This window comes from Suncus etruscus, chromosome 12 (assembly GCF_024139225.1).
Source record: "Suncus etruscus isolate mSunEtr1 chromosome 12, mSunEtr1.pri.cur, whole genome shotgun sequence".
In the NCBI taxonomy this organism is placed as follows: Eukaryota; Metazoa; Chordata; class Mammalia; order Eulipotyphla; family Soricidae; genus Suncus; species Suncus etruscus.
Genome location: NC_064859.1, coordinates 12,538,797 through 12,554,813, shown reverse-complemented (window position 1 = coordinate 12,554,813; position 16,017 = coordinate 12,538,797). Strand labels below are relative to the sequence as shown.

At 48.7% G+C, this 16,017-nt stretch overlaps 2 protein-coding genes and 1 non-coding gene across 3 annotated transcripts in view; 2 read left to right on the top strand and 1 right to left on the bottom strand.

Annotated features, from left to right (window-relative positions):
• The window catches only part of STPG4 (sperm-tail PG-rich repeat containing 4), a 46,191-nt gene extending 35,817 nt beyond the window's left edge, over positions 1–10,374 (top strand). The window contains exons 8-11 of the mRNA XM_049785034.1: positions 5,858–5,962; positions 7,923–8,027; positions 8,620–8,685; positions 10,288–10,374. Coding sequence (XP_049640991.1) covers positions 5,858–5,962; positions 7,923–8,027; positions 8,620–8,685; positions 10,288–10,374 — 363 coding nt within the window. The remainder of the gene's footprint in view (positions 1–5,857; positions 5,963–7,922; positions 8,028–8,619; positions 8,686–10,287) is intronic.
• Positions 5,484–5,590, top strand: LOC126025107 (U6 spliceosomal RNA). Its single transcript, XR_007501154.1, has one exon. It is a non-coding gene; the product is annotated as a U6 spliceosomal RNA (small nuclear RNA).
• A 764-nt stretch (positions 10,375–11,138) lies between the features above and the next one.
• The window catches only part of TTC7A (tetratricopeptide repeat domain 7A), a 63,066-nt gene continuing 58,187 nt past the window's right edge, over positions 11,139–16,017 (bottom strand). The window contains exon 20 of the mRNA XM_049784342.1: positions 11,139–11,386. Coding sequence (XP_049640299.1) covers positions 11,165–11,386 — 222 coding nt within the window. The 3' untranslated portion in view covers positions 11,139–11,164. The remainder of the gene's footprint in view (positions 11,387–16,017) is intronic.

Sequence of the window (16,017 nt, the reverse complement as noted above, 5' to 3'; positions counted from 1 at the left end):
GGTCGGAGTGGTGGCACAGTGGTAGGGTGTCTGCCTTGCAAGGGGCTCATCTAGGTTGGACAGTGGTTCGATCCCCCAATGTCCCATATGGTCCCCTAAGCCAGGACCAATTTCTGAGTGCATAGCCAGGAATAACCCCTGAGCATCACTGGGTGTGGCCTGAAAAGCAAAAAAAAAAAAAAGTTTCTCAGAAGCCAGAGCATAGGGTGATTATTGAACAGAGCCAATCTGGGCTCCTTCTCCAGCATTCCTATAGTTCACTTTGCACAATTGGGATTAATTCCTGAGTGCAGAGTCAGGAGTCCTTGAGCACTGCAGGGTGTGGCCCATCCCCCCCCCCCAAAAAAAAACCAAAAACAACCCTCCCAAAAATGCCCAAGAAAGAAAATGGTTCTCAGAAGGCCAGTGTAATAGCACAACAGGTAGGATGTTTGCCTTGCACATGGCTGACCCAGGTTCAATCCCCAGCCTCCCATATGGTCCTCCATGAATGCAGAGTCAGGAGTAACCCCTGAGTACCTCCAGGGTGTGTCTCCTCAAGAAAATAGTTTTCAACATTTACATCATCCAACCTAATTTATTTATTTATTTATTTATTTTTTTGGTTTTTGGGCCACACCCAGTAACGCTCAGGGGTTACTCCTGGCTATGTGCTCAGAAGTTGCTCCTGGCTTGGGGGACCATATGGGACACCGGGGGATCGAACCGCGGTCCGTCCAAGGTTAGCGCAAGCAAGGCAGGCACCTTACCTTTAGCGCCACCGCCCGGCCCCTAACCTAATTTATTTTTAATAGTGATTTAGTTGTTAAAATAATGTTTGATTACTTAATTGTTTAGTCACATGATAGTTTGGTCCCATAGAAGAAATCTGATGTGAGCATTGAGGGACACACACAGGGGACAAAAGGCCTTTTTATACCCACAGGGAAACCAATAATTCTGGACATTTTGACCAGACACTGTTTGCTCTCAGCACCTGAATAGTGAACAAGGACCAAGCATCCCTGGACTGGGGCCCAGCATCTCCAGAGTGGCATTTTCTCCAGGAAACCAACTTCTACAAAGCCTGATTGCTCTTATCTGAGAGCCTCAAATGAGTTAAAATTGGCATTTATGGCTTCTCCTTTCCTCATCCCTTTATTTAATTGCCTCTGATAGTGATTCCATTTTCACCTGATGCCTCAAACCACATCAATTTTGTTCCCTCCTTTTGTGGTTCTGTGATGTTGGTGGTTGAACCTCAGCCTCAGTATGATGGTCATAGAAGTTTCTATTGATTCTATGTGATTCTCAACTAGAATAGAGAGGAGTGAGAAAGACTCTAGGTTTTGTTTAACTTTTTCCACTTGCAGTTGCTACTTGGCATGAGAAGCACAGACTTGGTGACTTTCTGAGGCAGTACCTGGTAGGCTAATAACAGCGCCTCAAAAAGCAGTTTGTTCATATGGTCTGGTAGCCCCTTAATTTTATTTTGCTTAAGACATAATCTCGCATGCAGAAATCATCATCTATTCACAGGTTTCACTAGGGATTACTTTCAATAGTATAACATTGACAGTTAATACATGACAGTAGAGAAATAATGAGAGAAGAATATTATGTCTCTACTCAGAGGAGTGTTTTACCATCATTAAAATTGCAGTTAAAACGATAAGATAGCAAAAATGTTCAGTCTAATGTGTAGATCTAAAAATGCAGGGTACACATTGATATGTATTTTAGGATTTTAATATTGTAAGACTAATCATCTATGTTATAAAACACAGAAACTGTGCCAGCATGTTCTGAGGGGCTATAATTAAGGTTGGTCACTGGTTTTCTTTCAGTGTGTGTGTGTGTGTGTGTGTGTGTGTGTGTGTGTGTGTGTGTGTGTTTGGGCCACACCCAACAATACTTCAGGGTTATCCCTGGCTCTGTGCTCAGGAATTATTCCTGGCAGGACTCAGAGCATCATTTGGGAAGCCAAGGATATTACCCAGGTCAACTATGTGCAAGACAAGTGCCCTCTCCCTGCTATACTATCTCTCCAGTCCATTTATTTTTCATTACCTTTTATTTTGATATGGGGGCCACACCTGGGATGTTCAGGGGTTACTTCTAACTCTGCACTCAGGAACCACTTCTGGCTGTTTTTTTGGGGCCCATATGCGATGCCAGAGATCAAACCCTGGTGCTGCATGCAAAGTAAAAACCCTATCCACGGGGCCGGCGCGGTGGCGCTAGAGGTAAGGTGTCTGCCTTGCAAGTGCTAGCCTAGGACAGACCTCGGTTCAATCCCCCGGTGTCCCAAGCCAGGAGTGGCTTCTGAGCGCATAGCCAAGAGTAACTCCTGAGCGTTACTGGGTGTGGCCCAAAAAACAAAAAAACAAACCAAAAAACCTACCCACTACACTATTTCTCTAGCTCCTTTTTTCATTACTTTTTTAATTTTTCAAAACAAAATTTTAAAAATTTGACAGAAGGAGTCAACAAGATAACCACCAAATACAATATAGTCACTTAAATAAAAATGGTCCCATTGCTGCCACTTAATTACGGCTCAGTCATTCATGTGATCTGTGATTTGCTTTTCAGAAGCACAGTTATTATTTTTCACGGCTTTGAATAAAATGAAAAATGAGACTTGCTTATCTTTCTGACAGTAGAAACAAAATCTTACAATGCCAAACGAAAGGGCTTCTTTTATTTGATGTCAGAAATATTTCAAGATGATGTTTCTGGATTTCTTCTAACCTGACATGCCTATAAATAATGAGGAAAGGATGAGATAAACAGGATAAAGTCTGTTCAACTACCATGAGTGTTAACTGATTCGTCTGTCTTAGCTACATTTCACAGTAGGAGTTTGAAGCAGGAACTTCAGCAATCTGCATCAAGATTAAAAAAAAAATGCATCTTTCAGGCTGTAGAGATAGCACAGCAGTAGGGCGTTTGCTTTGTAAGCAGCTGACCCCAGGACCAACGATGGTTTGGTGGTTTGAATCCTGGCATCCCATATGGTCCCCTGTGCCTGCCAGGAGCGATTTCTGAGCAGAGAGCCGGGGGTAACCCCTGAGCGCCGCCGGGTGTGGTCCAAAAACAAACAAATAAACAAAAAAATGCATCTTTCCAGAGTTTTTGCATGTAAGCAATTGGTTAAATTAAAAATTCAGCTGACGGGGCCGAAGCGATAGTGCAGTAGTAGGGTATTTGCCTTGCCCGTGGCTGACCCAGGATGAACCTTGGTTCGATCCCTGGTGCCCCATATGGTCCCCCAAGCAAGGAGCGATTTCTGAGCACATAGCCAGGAGTAACCCTGAGCGTCCCCCTAAAACCAAAAAAAAAAAAAAAAAAAAGGAAAGAAAGGAAAAGAAAACAAGACAGAATAAGAGAGAAAATCATGGGGCCGGGCGGTGGCGCAAGAGGTAAGGTGCCTGCCTTGCCTGCGCTAGCCTTGGACGGACCACAGTTCGATCCCCCGGCGTCCCATATGGTCCCCCAAGCCAGGAGCAACTTCTGAGCGCATAGCCAGGAGTAACCCCTGAGCATTACCGGGTGTGGCCCAAAAACCAAAAAAAAAAAAAACAAGAGAGAAAATCATGGGGGTTAAGGGCTCCCTATCTGGTGGACTGAGAGGTGCCCTGACTGTCCTACAGATTTTATTGCTTAGAACCTGTAAACACAGAAAGGTAAATATTAGTAATCTCTGTTCATCTAACCTAGCTAGACCTTTACTTATCAAAGGGGTCTGGGGCAGCTACTGCAAAAGTTTAGATTGTCTTCTTCTGGGAGAGGGGGCAGATAAAGCAGTAAATACAGGATCCCGGCCCTTAGGTTGTCCCGAAAGGTGGTCAGTAATTAAGGGTCCCTAATCCACATTTTCAGCTCCTCCCCTTAGACTATCCTCTTCCTAGCTAAGTGTATGTATTCCCTGATGTCTGTAGGGGGAAGTTTGAGTGAGAAGCTGAGCCTGTGGAACCTCACCCTCATGTCAGTGGAGGAAGTGGGAACCCTTATCCTCTTTGCCATGAGCTGTGCTAATTAATGTTATTGATCTCATAACTAAGCTGTTATGAATTGTGCTAATGGACAGTGCCTCAGACCCTGATGGTGACCTTGGTGAGTGTCTGTGGACCACAGATATGTTCATGGGAGGCCACTGAGGCTGGCAGCCCTGGTGGCACACAATGACCTCTGTCATGTCATGGCTGAGCAGGACCATGAGCTCTGAAATCCCACCAGAGGTCTTTGATTCACAGCCTGTGTGCCCAGTGAGACTAGGTGACAGACCTTCCAGGAATGACTCATTTATCTGTACTCACCTTGCTAGACATTTGCTTTCATCTTCCTTCTTCTGCCCAATTGCTACCTTTATTCTCCCAACACATTAGGTCTGATTTTCTGCATATTTTAAAGGCCATTGTGGAATAATTACAAAAGGCCAACCAGCCTTTTATTGTCAAATAAGGAAGAGCCACCACCAAAGGACTTAAGGGCTTACTTGCCAGTGAACTTTTCTTTCTCGCTGTGTTAATTTGCCTTGTGCACAGCTGACCTGGGTTCGATTCCTGGTATACCAAATGATGCCCTGTACTCAGGAATCACTACTGGAGGGCTGAGCAGGCCCTCTCTGGTACCAGGAATTGAAATTGGGTCAGCTACATGCTAGTAACTATCTATGCCCAGAATCCCCACTTATTACATTATTCACATGGCCTTGTTGTTTTCCATTTTTCAGCTTTTAGAGACAACATCATAGCAACTCTTTGGGGTCAAGATGTAACATTCTTTCTTTGTGGTTTTCTTAGGATAAAGTCCTACAAATTTAGAGTGGTTCAAATCATCAATATATATATATTTTTAGGAGGGCCACACCCACTGATGCTCAGGGGTTACTCCTGGCTATGCACTCAGAAATTGCTCCTGGCTTGGGGGACCATATGGGATGCCAGGGGGTCGAACCGTGGTCCCTCCTAGGTTACAGCGTGCAAGGCAAATGCCTTACCTCTTGTGACACTGCTCTGACCCATACATCATTTTGTGTGATAAAATTTGGGTAAATAGATGCCACATGGGAAGCAGTTTTATACTGTTGGTGGGATAAGGGTTGAACTGGTTGGTAGCAACAAATGTATCAGGAGCAACTATGTAAACAGTGGTGCTAAATAAAGTAATAAGAATTTTACAAAGAATATAAAAATATGTGTGCCACATCTATTTTCAAGTATATCCTGATATTTACATATCCATACTTATTGTGGACAGTGAAGCAACTATTAAGATGTATGAAAGAGGGGGCCAGAGAGATAGCATAGAGGTAATACATTTGCCTTGCATGCAGAAGGTCGGTGGTTCGAATCCCGGCATCCCATATGGTCCCCCGAGCCTGCCAGGAGCAATTTCTGAGCTTAGAGCCAAAAGTAACCCCTGATCGTGACCCAAACAACAACAATAACAACAACAACAACAACAACAACAACAACAACAAAAAGATGTATGAAAGAGTGCTTGCTTTGGCAGCACATATACTAAAATTGGAACAATACAGAGAAGATTAGCATGGCCCTTACGCAAGGATGACACGCAAATTCGTGAAGCGTTCCATAGTTTAAATAAAAGATTAAAAAAATAAATGTATGAAAGAGGGTCTAAGAGATAGCATAGCGGTAGGGAGTTTGCATGCTGCCAACCCGGGGCTGACCTGAGTTCAATCCCCAGCATCCCATATGTTTCCTGAGCCTGCCAGGAGTGATTTCTATGAGCACATAGCCAGGAGTAACCCCCGAGTGTCGCTAGGTGTGGCTCAAAAACAAACCAATGAAAAGGATGTCTGAAAGATCAGTAACTGAATCTTCTCTTCCCGCTAACCCCACTCTAGCATGAAGGTCCAGGACCCGGCGATTATGACTTAAAGATACCACCAATAGCATCTATTACTTCTTGTTTTCAATCTAAAGTACCTCGATTCTTGCCTCTCTGTTCAGTGAGTATCCTGGAAGACAGATGTGAGTTTTCATGGTTTTATGATTCAGGGGGTAGGAGGCTGGTCTATAAGGATGGCACGGGGCAGAGTCAGCAATAACTTTAGTGTGATGTATGTTATGTGTGTGTATTTTTTGGGGGGGGGGTCACACCCGGCAGTGCTCCATGCTCAGAAATTGCTCCTGGCAGGCTTGGGGGAGAATATGGGATGCCGGGATTCGAACCAATGACCTTCTGAGCACTGCTGGGTGTGACCCCAAAACCACAAAAAAAAAAAAAAAAAAAAAAAAGAAGATAGCAGAGTGTAAAGCTCAGGGGGACTTCAGGCCTGAAACCAGACTGAATTAGGGGCCCAGTTGAGCTTGGTCAGTGCTGGGAATAACTGGCACTGGTGTCCAATCCTAGCCATGTGTGGGCAGACACCTGTTGTGGCCAAGACCAGGTGCGCGTGGTACTTCCACCATTCCAAGCTGTGTGTTCTCTTGTGTGTGGCTTCTGAGGGTAAAAGAGTGACACATGGCAACTAGAACAAAGGGGACCCTTAGGGCATCGGCACTCCTGAGGCTGGAGAGATAATACCGCATAAAGTAACCCAGGTTCCATCTCCAGCATATGATTTCCTGAGCACTGCAAGGAGTGACTCCTGAGTACAGGGTAGAGACCCAGGAGTGAGCCCTGAGCACCACAGAGGGGTGTGTGTGTGTGTGTGTGTGTGTGTGTGTGTGTGTGTGTGTGTGTGTGTGTGTGTGTGTGAGAGAGAGAGAGAGAGAGAGAGAGAGAGAGAGAGAGAATACGAGAAAAAATTTTGAAAAAGAAGGAATTGCATGGCTTAGGTGTGAGCAGTGAACTTTGTATCCTTTTGAGCCTGAGAGACATTTTCTTTTCTTTTCTTTTTTTTTTTTTTTTTTTGGTTTTTGGTTTTTGGGTCACACCCAGAGGCGCTCAGGGGTTACTCCTGGCTCTGCACTCAGAAATCATTCCTGACAGGCTCAGGGGACCATATGGGATGCTGGGAATCAAACCTAGATATGCCCTGTGTTGCCTGCATGCAAGGCATGTGCAAATGCTGTGCTATTGTTCTGGCCCCCTGAGAGACATTTTCTTCCTTTCTTCTTTCTGTCTTCCTCCGTGTTTGCCCTGGGTCCTGGTGAGCCTTTCTTTCTTTTTTTTTTTTTTTTTGGTTTTTGGGCCACACCCGGTAATGCTCAGGGGTTACTCCTGGCTATGTGCTCAGAAGTTGCTCCTGGCTTGGGGAACCATATGGGACACCGGGGGATCGAACTGTGGTCCGTCCAAGGCTAGCGCAGGCAAGGCAGGCACCTTACCTTTAGCGCCACCGCCCGGCCCCAAAAGACTAGTGTTGTGAATGTTTTTTTTTTGTTTTTTGTTTTTTGTTTTTTTTGGGCCACACCCTGTGACGCTCAGGGGTTACTCCTGGCTATGCGCTCAGAAGTTGCTCCTGGCTTCTTGGGGGACCATATGGGACACCGGGGGATCGAACCACGGTCCGTCCTAGGCTAGCGCAGGCAAGGCAGGCACCTTACCTCCAGCGCCACCGCCCGGCAGAGCCTTTCTTGAAATAGACAGACAGAACACAACTTCTGCCCATGAGAAATGGGCCCACTGGGGTCACAGCTCTGACCCCAGGTTCTGTTGGGTGGACGGGAGCAAGGGCTAAATAGGTAGTTGGGTCTTCGTGGGATGTAAGCCATGCAGTGGAGTGCAAGCACCAGGACAATAGCTGCCCAGGGCTATGCCCTTTGGGGACTTTGTTCCCTGAGGTGCAGCTGAGAGACCCCCTGCCCTATTTACCCCCTTTTCCCTGCAACCTCTGGGAGCCCAGAACAGGAAGAGTGCTATCACCCAGGAGGGCCTGTGTGAGGCAGCCCCTCTACAGGCACTGATGAGCCCTTTGTCCCAACCAAGCACCTCTCTTCATATCCCGTCTGTCTTGGTTCCAGAAAACACCAGGCCCAGGTGCTTACACATCTTCAAAACAGTTCCCCAAACAGCCTCGGACCATAGCTAGGATGGGCCGAGAACACAGCCTCTTCTTCAACAACACCGTTGGTCTCTAATAAAGATGTCTTGGCCCTGAGCTTACTGTGTCCCAGTGTTTTTGGGTTTTGTTTGTTGTTGTTGTTGTTGTTGTTGTTTTTGGTTTTTGGTTTTTGGATCACACCCGGCGATGCTCTGGGTTTACTCCTGGCTCTGCATTCCTGCCCCCACCTTGGCTGTGAGCCCATGGGCCCCTGGCACTCCACCACCACCACCCCCCACCCCCGCCAGAGCTTCCTGAAGCTGCAAACTCACTTGAAGGCGCTTAGGGCATGGGCAGGTGGGCAGCAATCTGTGGCCAATCTTCTAGCTGCATATCAACCCTCAGACCAAGCCCACAGCCAACCCTGTAGTTGAACTCTGTAGTTGCCGGTGCCTGGCCCCTTCTGGGCTGACTTAGCTGGGTGCCGGCCCCCCCCCATACTTGTTTGGGGCTACCAGGACTCAGGGGGAGTACTCAGGTGACAAAGAGCATTTGGTGCTAGAAGGCGTGGCTGAAATTCATGCATACTTGCTGAGAAATAGTGAATAGTATGGGCTGTGTCCTCGGGGGAGGGCTTCCGAGTGACCACATCTCTGTTCTCTTGTCCTGCACAATAGGCGGGAGTGGGGCAGGACCCTGCCCCCTTCAGCTTGTTTCTGACTGAGGTTCCCTCCACAGAGCCAGTGAGTGCAGAGGTCGTAGGACAGTGGCCACAGAGCAGAGTCCCCAAGGATGCAAGGCAGAGAATCCAAGGCTTCAGGCAAAACCCAGAGCCCCCCAGAATGGGGCCTGGGAAGGGGTCCTGGCAGCTCTGCTCAGACCGGCTAAGTTCTACTTCTAGGGCATATGCCTTTGACTGGGTGCCTGCACCCTTGAGACATTCTGCATCAACTGGCCACTTGGGTGAGGAGGACACTTGCGAGCAGCAGACTATTTCCATCCCCACACTATTTCCATTCCACCGAACCCCATCCTTGGAGGCTGAGAAGGCCCAGAGTGCCCCTGAGCCCTGCTGGGGCAGCCCGATACAGACAAAAATCTATTATTTATTTATTTATTTATTTTTTGGGTCACATCCGGCAGCGTTCAGGAGTTCCTCCTGACTCTACACTCAGAAATCGCTTCTGGCAGGCTTGGGGAACCATATGGGATGCCGGGATTCGAACCACTGACCTTCTGCATGCAGAGCAAACGCCTTACCTCCATGCTACCTCTCTGGCCCTGAAAAACTATTCTTGACACACTTATTTCATCTAAATGGGAGAGGGTGCCCAAGGGCTGGTGGGCAGAGGTGGGAGGTGGCCATGAGGCCATATGGCAGGCCAGAATCTTGGCTCTGTGCCCAGGGACCAAACCAGGTCCTCATGCCAGGAATGCAGACCACTAGCTCCAGGACACTCATTTGGGAACAAGTCGGATATGGATGCATTAGGGATAATGTCTACACATTTGAGAGTTGGAGTGGGGTCTACACAGCAGGGTTCATAGGCTACTCTAGGTTTGGGGTGCTCTGCAGTATTCCTGAAGGCCATTGTCAGGACCATGAGGTGCTGGGATAATACCAGGCCCTGAAGGACTCACTGGCGCCATGAACAGAAGGGGTGAGGCTGGACCTTAACCTCTATCCCTCACTTGGGGAGACCCACCCTGGCCTCAGCCCACTGTTCCCAGTACCAGCAGGGCACAGATGGAGACTAGGCTGGGCTGCCTCCCACCTCTCCTCACTTCAGTCTGGTCTTCCCTGGGGGGGGAGGGGGCTCCCTGCCTCTCCTATTCAGTCCAGGGCAATCCATCCCCAGTAAATGACAACCAGACTAGTCTATGTCCTTTAGGGTCTCTTTATTCAACCTAGACTGGCCACCTCTTAGACACCTCCAGGAAAACCAACAGCATTTGTGAATTTTTCTTTCTTTATTATCTTTTTTTTTCTAGTAAGAGTTTCAAGGGAAAAAATAGAAGTCTCATTAATATATCCGTTTATATCTATCTATCTATCTATCTATCTATCTATCTATCTATATCTTTATACACACAGATGGGGAGAAGACCTCTCACTGAGAAGGGTAGGTATTCCAAAACTCCATGAACTGCCCATCCACTGCTCCTGGGGTCCCCAACTACCACTCTTCCTGGGAAGGGGGACAGCAGAGCCAGGGACACTGCAAAGCAACCCCACAGTGCAGAGGAAAGTCTGGCCTCTATTCAAGAACCCAGGAGCACAAGTAAGGGCCCTCTGGAACCAAGGGGGACAGGTATATGCCCCCATCTTTAGTCTCCAACCATAGTACCTGTCTGCCCTGGGCAGAGGACCTCCAAGGGCCAGACTGGAGGTGGGGCCACCCCAGAAGCCTGACGTGGCTGTGGGTGGGTGAGTCCCTGCCCATGGCTTGAGAAATGTTCTAGTAAAGGATGGTGAGCAGTTGCACTTGTGTCCCAAGCTCCTCATAGGGAGCTCCTCTCAGGCCTGAGGAGCAGCTTGAAATGGTGTGGGCAATTAGACTTGAAGTTTGGGGTTCTGGGGCCTCAGAGACACATGACAGGAGGGGTGGAACTGGGCTGTCTGGTAGGCAAAGGGACCTGCTAAGGGCACAGGAGTACAACATGAGCTCAGCTCTGCCCAGCTGCCTGCAGAGCCCTCCAGCAGGGAGGAACCTGTGATGGGTGCCCGCAGCTCAAAGTTACCATCTCTGGGGATAATGAAAAAGAATCAGGGCTGTCCAGCTCAGGAGGCCCATATCGGGGAATTGGAAGTTGAGGTTTTGAGACCTGAGCTGTGGAAAAGTAGGGGGTGGGGGGAGAGCCTCATTTGGGTGTCTCAGTGGTGGACCCCACTGCATGGCTTTGCGGAGGTGCCTCCCGGTGCAAATCTGGTCTCTGAGTTCTTGAAAGAATTTCCTGAGTGGTGGGTAGGCAGGAAGTAAGAACCAGGGCCACAATCTGCAGCATGTACCCTAGAGATATATTTTCCCCCAGACTCTCTGCCAACCAGGGGAAGCATCAGAGTTCCCTGGGATAATGAAGAAGGGTAGCACTCCGCTCCCCAGTATGAAGGAGAAGGGCAGAGCCTGTGTTCCCTGGGATGATGGAGAAGGGCAGCGTCCATGTTCCCCAGGATGATGGAGAAGAGCAGTCCAAGCTCCCTGGGATGATGGAGAAGGGCAATCAGAGCTCCCTGGGGATGATGGAGAAAGGCACCACGGGACTGCTGGCCTCCAGCTCCAGTGCAGTGAGGAAGCAATCCACGGCCGCCTCGCTCTGGCCCTGGGCCTGCAGCACTTCGCCCAGGCCCTGCCACGCTTCATGGCATGTGCTCTGTCTCTCCACAGCATCCCGCAACACCTTCTGGGCCAGGTTCCGGTGGCCCCGGCGGTTCAAAATCAGGCCCTGGGAGCAAAGCAGATGTATGGTCAGTGGGAATCTGAGCTGGGCAGGGTGAGAGGACAGTACTAGGGGATAGGCAGGGGGGGAAGGCAGGCTGTTTCTTGCCAGTGAAAGAGAGAGGAGTGCTGGAAGTGGGTTGAAGAGAACCTCCATCTTCTCCACGCCCTCTTCCACCCACATTGAAGAACACACGGAGCAGGGATGTCAGGCCCTTCCATCCTCCAGGCCCACAAAGGCTGCCTGGCACCATTCTACTAATCTATATCCCAGACCCTCACAGGTATGAGATGGACCCCAACAGCATCTCTGTGTCCCCCCAACTCATTATGGCCAAATCATACTTCCCTCCTTTTCACACACCCCAGAGCAGAGACCTGTGTTGTCATGGAGATAGCTGGGGAAGGGACACAGCTCCGTTTCTGGGCCTCTCCCCAGTGGGGGGAGGGGCGCTGCTGTGTGCGTGCCCTAAGTGCGCATGTGTCGTTCCCAGCTGTCTTGGCGCTGAGATCTGGGCTGTGCCCTAGGTCCCAGGGCAGCACAGAAGCAACTCCAGTCCATATGGTGCATCGCTGACTTGAGCACCAAGACGGGAGGACATGGCCCAGTTGGGCCGGCAGGGCATGAGGCCAGTGGCACTAGAAAGGGCACAAGAAGGGGGCACTAGGAATGATGACAGGTCACCAGACATCAGACATGGGAGGCTGGAGAGCCAGGTGTTGAGCGCTCAGAGTCCTGCAAAGTGGAGTCCCCGGGGGTCCCTCGCAGCCAATTGTGGAACCCAGGAGCCCTGCTGTCTCCTCCCTATAAACTGAGGCACAGACCCAACAAGTGCTGCTGTGATGAGCTGGGCCCGGGTTCTGATAGCACCAGGAGAATCCATTGATAAACAGATCTCCATGAGGAGAGGCCCAGCTGATGGGGGTGAGGTGGTACTGAGGGACATGAGGATCCACCCTAAGTACTCCCCGAGCCCTGCCTGAGAGAGGTGCCCAAACCCTCCCCTAGGCACTGCATGTGGATTCAATAAGCTTTTCCCATGCACTGCACTGGAGGGGAATATGATGGATGGGGCAGCTCAGGAGTTTGGGGTAGGGCCCGGAGGGCTATAGCCTCCCCAAGTTGGTTTCATTCTTCCTGCCCTTCCTAGATCTCAGGGCACTTCTCACTCCTCATCAAAGCATGCACATCAGGGGGCTGGATACATAGCACAGAAGGAAAGGACCTTTCAAATGGCAACCCAAGTTTGATCCCTGGCATTCCATATGGTCCCCAAGCCAGCTCAGGAGTGCTCCCTGAGAACAGAACCAGAAGCCTAGAGCACTTCTGGGTGTGGCCACCCCCCCCAAAGATCTATAAACAAACCAAAGTGTACAAAATGACTGCTTCAAGACACCCAAGCCTGAGAAGGAGGAAATCTCACAGGAAGAAATTCCAGAACTTTCCATCTTTGCTTCTCATTTGCTCCCCCATCACTCCTCCCACCTTTGATACAGTTCCCCAGAGAGGCTGGCCAGGAGGTGGAGTCATGCACGCCTGGGGGGGGGCAGCCCACCCCTTCCGCTAGTATTTCTAGTGGTTATTCTGGGAATTTTCTTGCTGCTCCAGGCACATTCCTGGGATTCTAGCAGAGCTTCTCACCAGCTTCTTGGGAATAGCTGGAGGTTGGTGGAGTCATGGGCCTCCCTTAGTGGCGCTGGGGCCTGCCCTGGGCCCCAGCTCCCGTGGGAGGGGATGTCCTGGGAAGGAACTGGGATCCAGGGCACCGAATGTAGGTGTGGAGACGGGCAAGGGCCACCTCTCCAGCAGCCAGTGGATGGACAAATTAGCAGACCAGCAGATGGATAGATAGGACAAACAGACCAGCAGACAGTCTGACCATGGGACCAGTGTGAAAGTCGCACTCAAGACCTGATCTTGAATGCGGCCTTGCTTCCCTTCTCGAACTCTGCTGGGAAGCTGAACTAAGTTCTGGCTCTGATCTGGCTCTGTGCTGGGCTCTGGGCTTCCCTGTGTTCCTTCATAAACCAGGGGGTGTCCGAAGCAGGAGGATTAGAACTGCTCATGGAGCAACCAAAAGCCCAGCGCACACAGAACAGGTTCTGCCAACACTGAATCACAAGGGTGTTGGGCCTCGCACCCAGACATGATCACAGAAGAGTTCAGGTTCTCATCCTGCCCATCGCCCAAGGGAGGGCGGGATCACCCCACAACACTGTGGTCATACAGAGGCCAGAGAGACAAATGACCCCCAATGTTGGGGGCTGTTTGGAATAATTAAAAAGCCCTCTCACTAATCAAAATGGAGTCTCTGAAAGTCTGAGCCAAAGTGCTTAAGTGACAAGCTGCATGCAAGTAGATGTGGCCTTTTTGCCCTTGGACCCAAAGAAATAGAAATAGCCTAGAGCTAGGGAGTCACTAGGCTCCAAGATGTCCTTGTAAAGATGGGTCAAAAGGCCTAAGCTGAGATTAGATTTTGTATTTTGTTGCTCAAAGATAATGTGGATCTCTTGACTGATGATAATCTTATTAACCTTGGAAAATCAAGATGTTCCCTTGGAAAGTTACAGCCATTCCTATTGCGCCTCGCCCCTACTCTCTTTATTTTGCATTGTCTATATAAGGTCTATTTTTCCCTTTATTAAATGGACTCCTGATCGGAACCCTTTGTCTCGAGTCTCTTTATTTCCCAGTCCCTCTTCTATTTCAGGCCGGATTCCTCTTCGAGCACTGCGAATTACTGATGTGGTCCCCAGCTTTACCCGCTGGTCGGGGTCCCTGGTGGGCCACAAGTGGCACCCAACGTGGGGCTCGAAGAACGGAACACCCGGCCGAACGGCAAAGGCGCGAGTCCCAGGAGCCTGTCCACAAGTCACCGGTAAGCCCCTATTAAGGGCAGGGTGCAGGAAGGTTAGACTAAGTGATCACTAACATCGCCGTTCAATCGCCCCAGAAATTGGGGACTATCGCCCTGGGAAAATGGGGGCTACTTTATCTAAAGAAGAGGTTTTTATTAAAGATCTCAAGAAAGAGCTGGGTGAAAGAAACGTTAAGGTGAAGAAAAAGGACTTAATTAAGTTTTTTATATGTGTCCATGATATTTGCCCATGGTTTGTAGTCACTAGACCCCGAATAGTTACCAGTACTTGGAAACAAATTGGTGATGAGATTTTGCAATACTATACCAAATATGGTAAAGAGAAAGATAGAAAGGTTATGCAGTTCTATTGGACTATTCTTGGAAAAATTATTACGGGAGCAGAATTAGACTCTTTTAGGGAAAGCCCCGTTAACAAGGACATTGTTGAGAAGGCTGAAGCCGTTGTAGAAATAGCTTCCCGCAGTCAATCTCGGGCCAGCAGCACCCCTCCCAAAACAGAAAGCCTTATAGATTTAGACTTGGGGGATCGAACCGCGGTCCATCCTAGGCTAGCGCAGGCAAGGCAGGCACCTTACCTCTAGCGCCACCACCAGGCTGTCAATTTTTCTAATGCAAGTTTTGGATGAATCCTTTTGTCTGTTCATGTGTGTGTTGTGATGAATGAAAGTGGCCATAATGTTGTGTTTAGTGCTGTTTTGTTTTGTCTGTTTATTTGTTATTTCTACATTTCATGACAAATACAATTTTTAAAGCCTTATCCATTTTTAAAATTTCAATTAATTTTTTTTTAACCTGGCTCAGTCTGGTTATCTAACAAACTGTGACATCCTGCTAAAAATCATGTGTTAAGCTAGCTTTGTCCTGACAGCATGGCAGAAAGTGTAGGGGATGGTAAACCCCAGATTTTTCAATGGCCATCGGGGATAACTTTTCCCTGGAGAATTTCTGGACTTTGCAATCACCCAGCTTTCCTGCTATGTGTAAGTTAAGGCCTAAAGAATATGGATTTGTGGCTAGCGAATAGCATCTAGCTTTTAGATAATAATTAAGAAGTTTAAGAAAAATCATTTAGGTTCACTTTAAAAGTTTTTTGAAAAATTGGCAATTGTTAATTATAAATTTTTTTTTATGCTGAAGTCTGACAGAGGTCAGATAACATTCCCGTGGTATTCTAAAATAATTTGTGTAATGTAAATTGCTAGTGTCTTCTGCCTGTAAACCCAGGCCAGAAGACTAAGTAAATTCCTATTTTTTATATAAAGAATTAAATTTATGGAATATTTTATTGTAAAAAAGGGCCCCCAAGTAACCATTTGCCTCCTGCCAAGCTGTTTCCTTATAGACCTCCTGCAGCCTCCCGCAGTCCTGTCTTCATCCACTTCAGAAAAGCCTGTCACCCCTCCTGCTAGCCCGTCATTCCTGCCTGACCTGTTTCTGACTGACTCTGCCTAAGGACAATGCTGAATTTGATACTCTGCCTGGTTGCCCTTGATGCCCACCACTGCCACCAACAACCTCCGTCGCACCAAGGCTTAATTTTGAAACAGATGGTCAACGCCTCCACCATCACCGACCCCGCCTACCAACAGTGCTAGATCTGCTATTCATCTCAACCACCCTTCTGCTTTGGCGATCCTCTGCCTGTCTCTGACCCCTTTGCTCTGCGCTGCAGCCCCCAGCCTCACGTCGGCATCACCTTGGGACAGGTGGTGGGACTTGAACTTTGCCTTTTGGTACCCAATATGCTTCTCCCTAT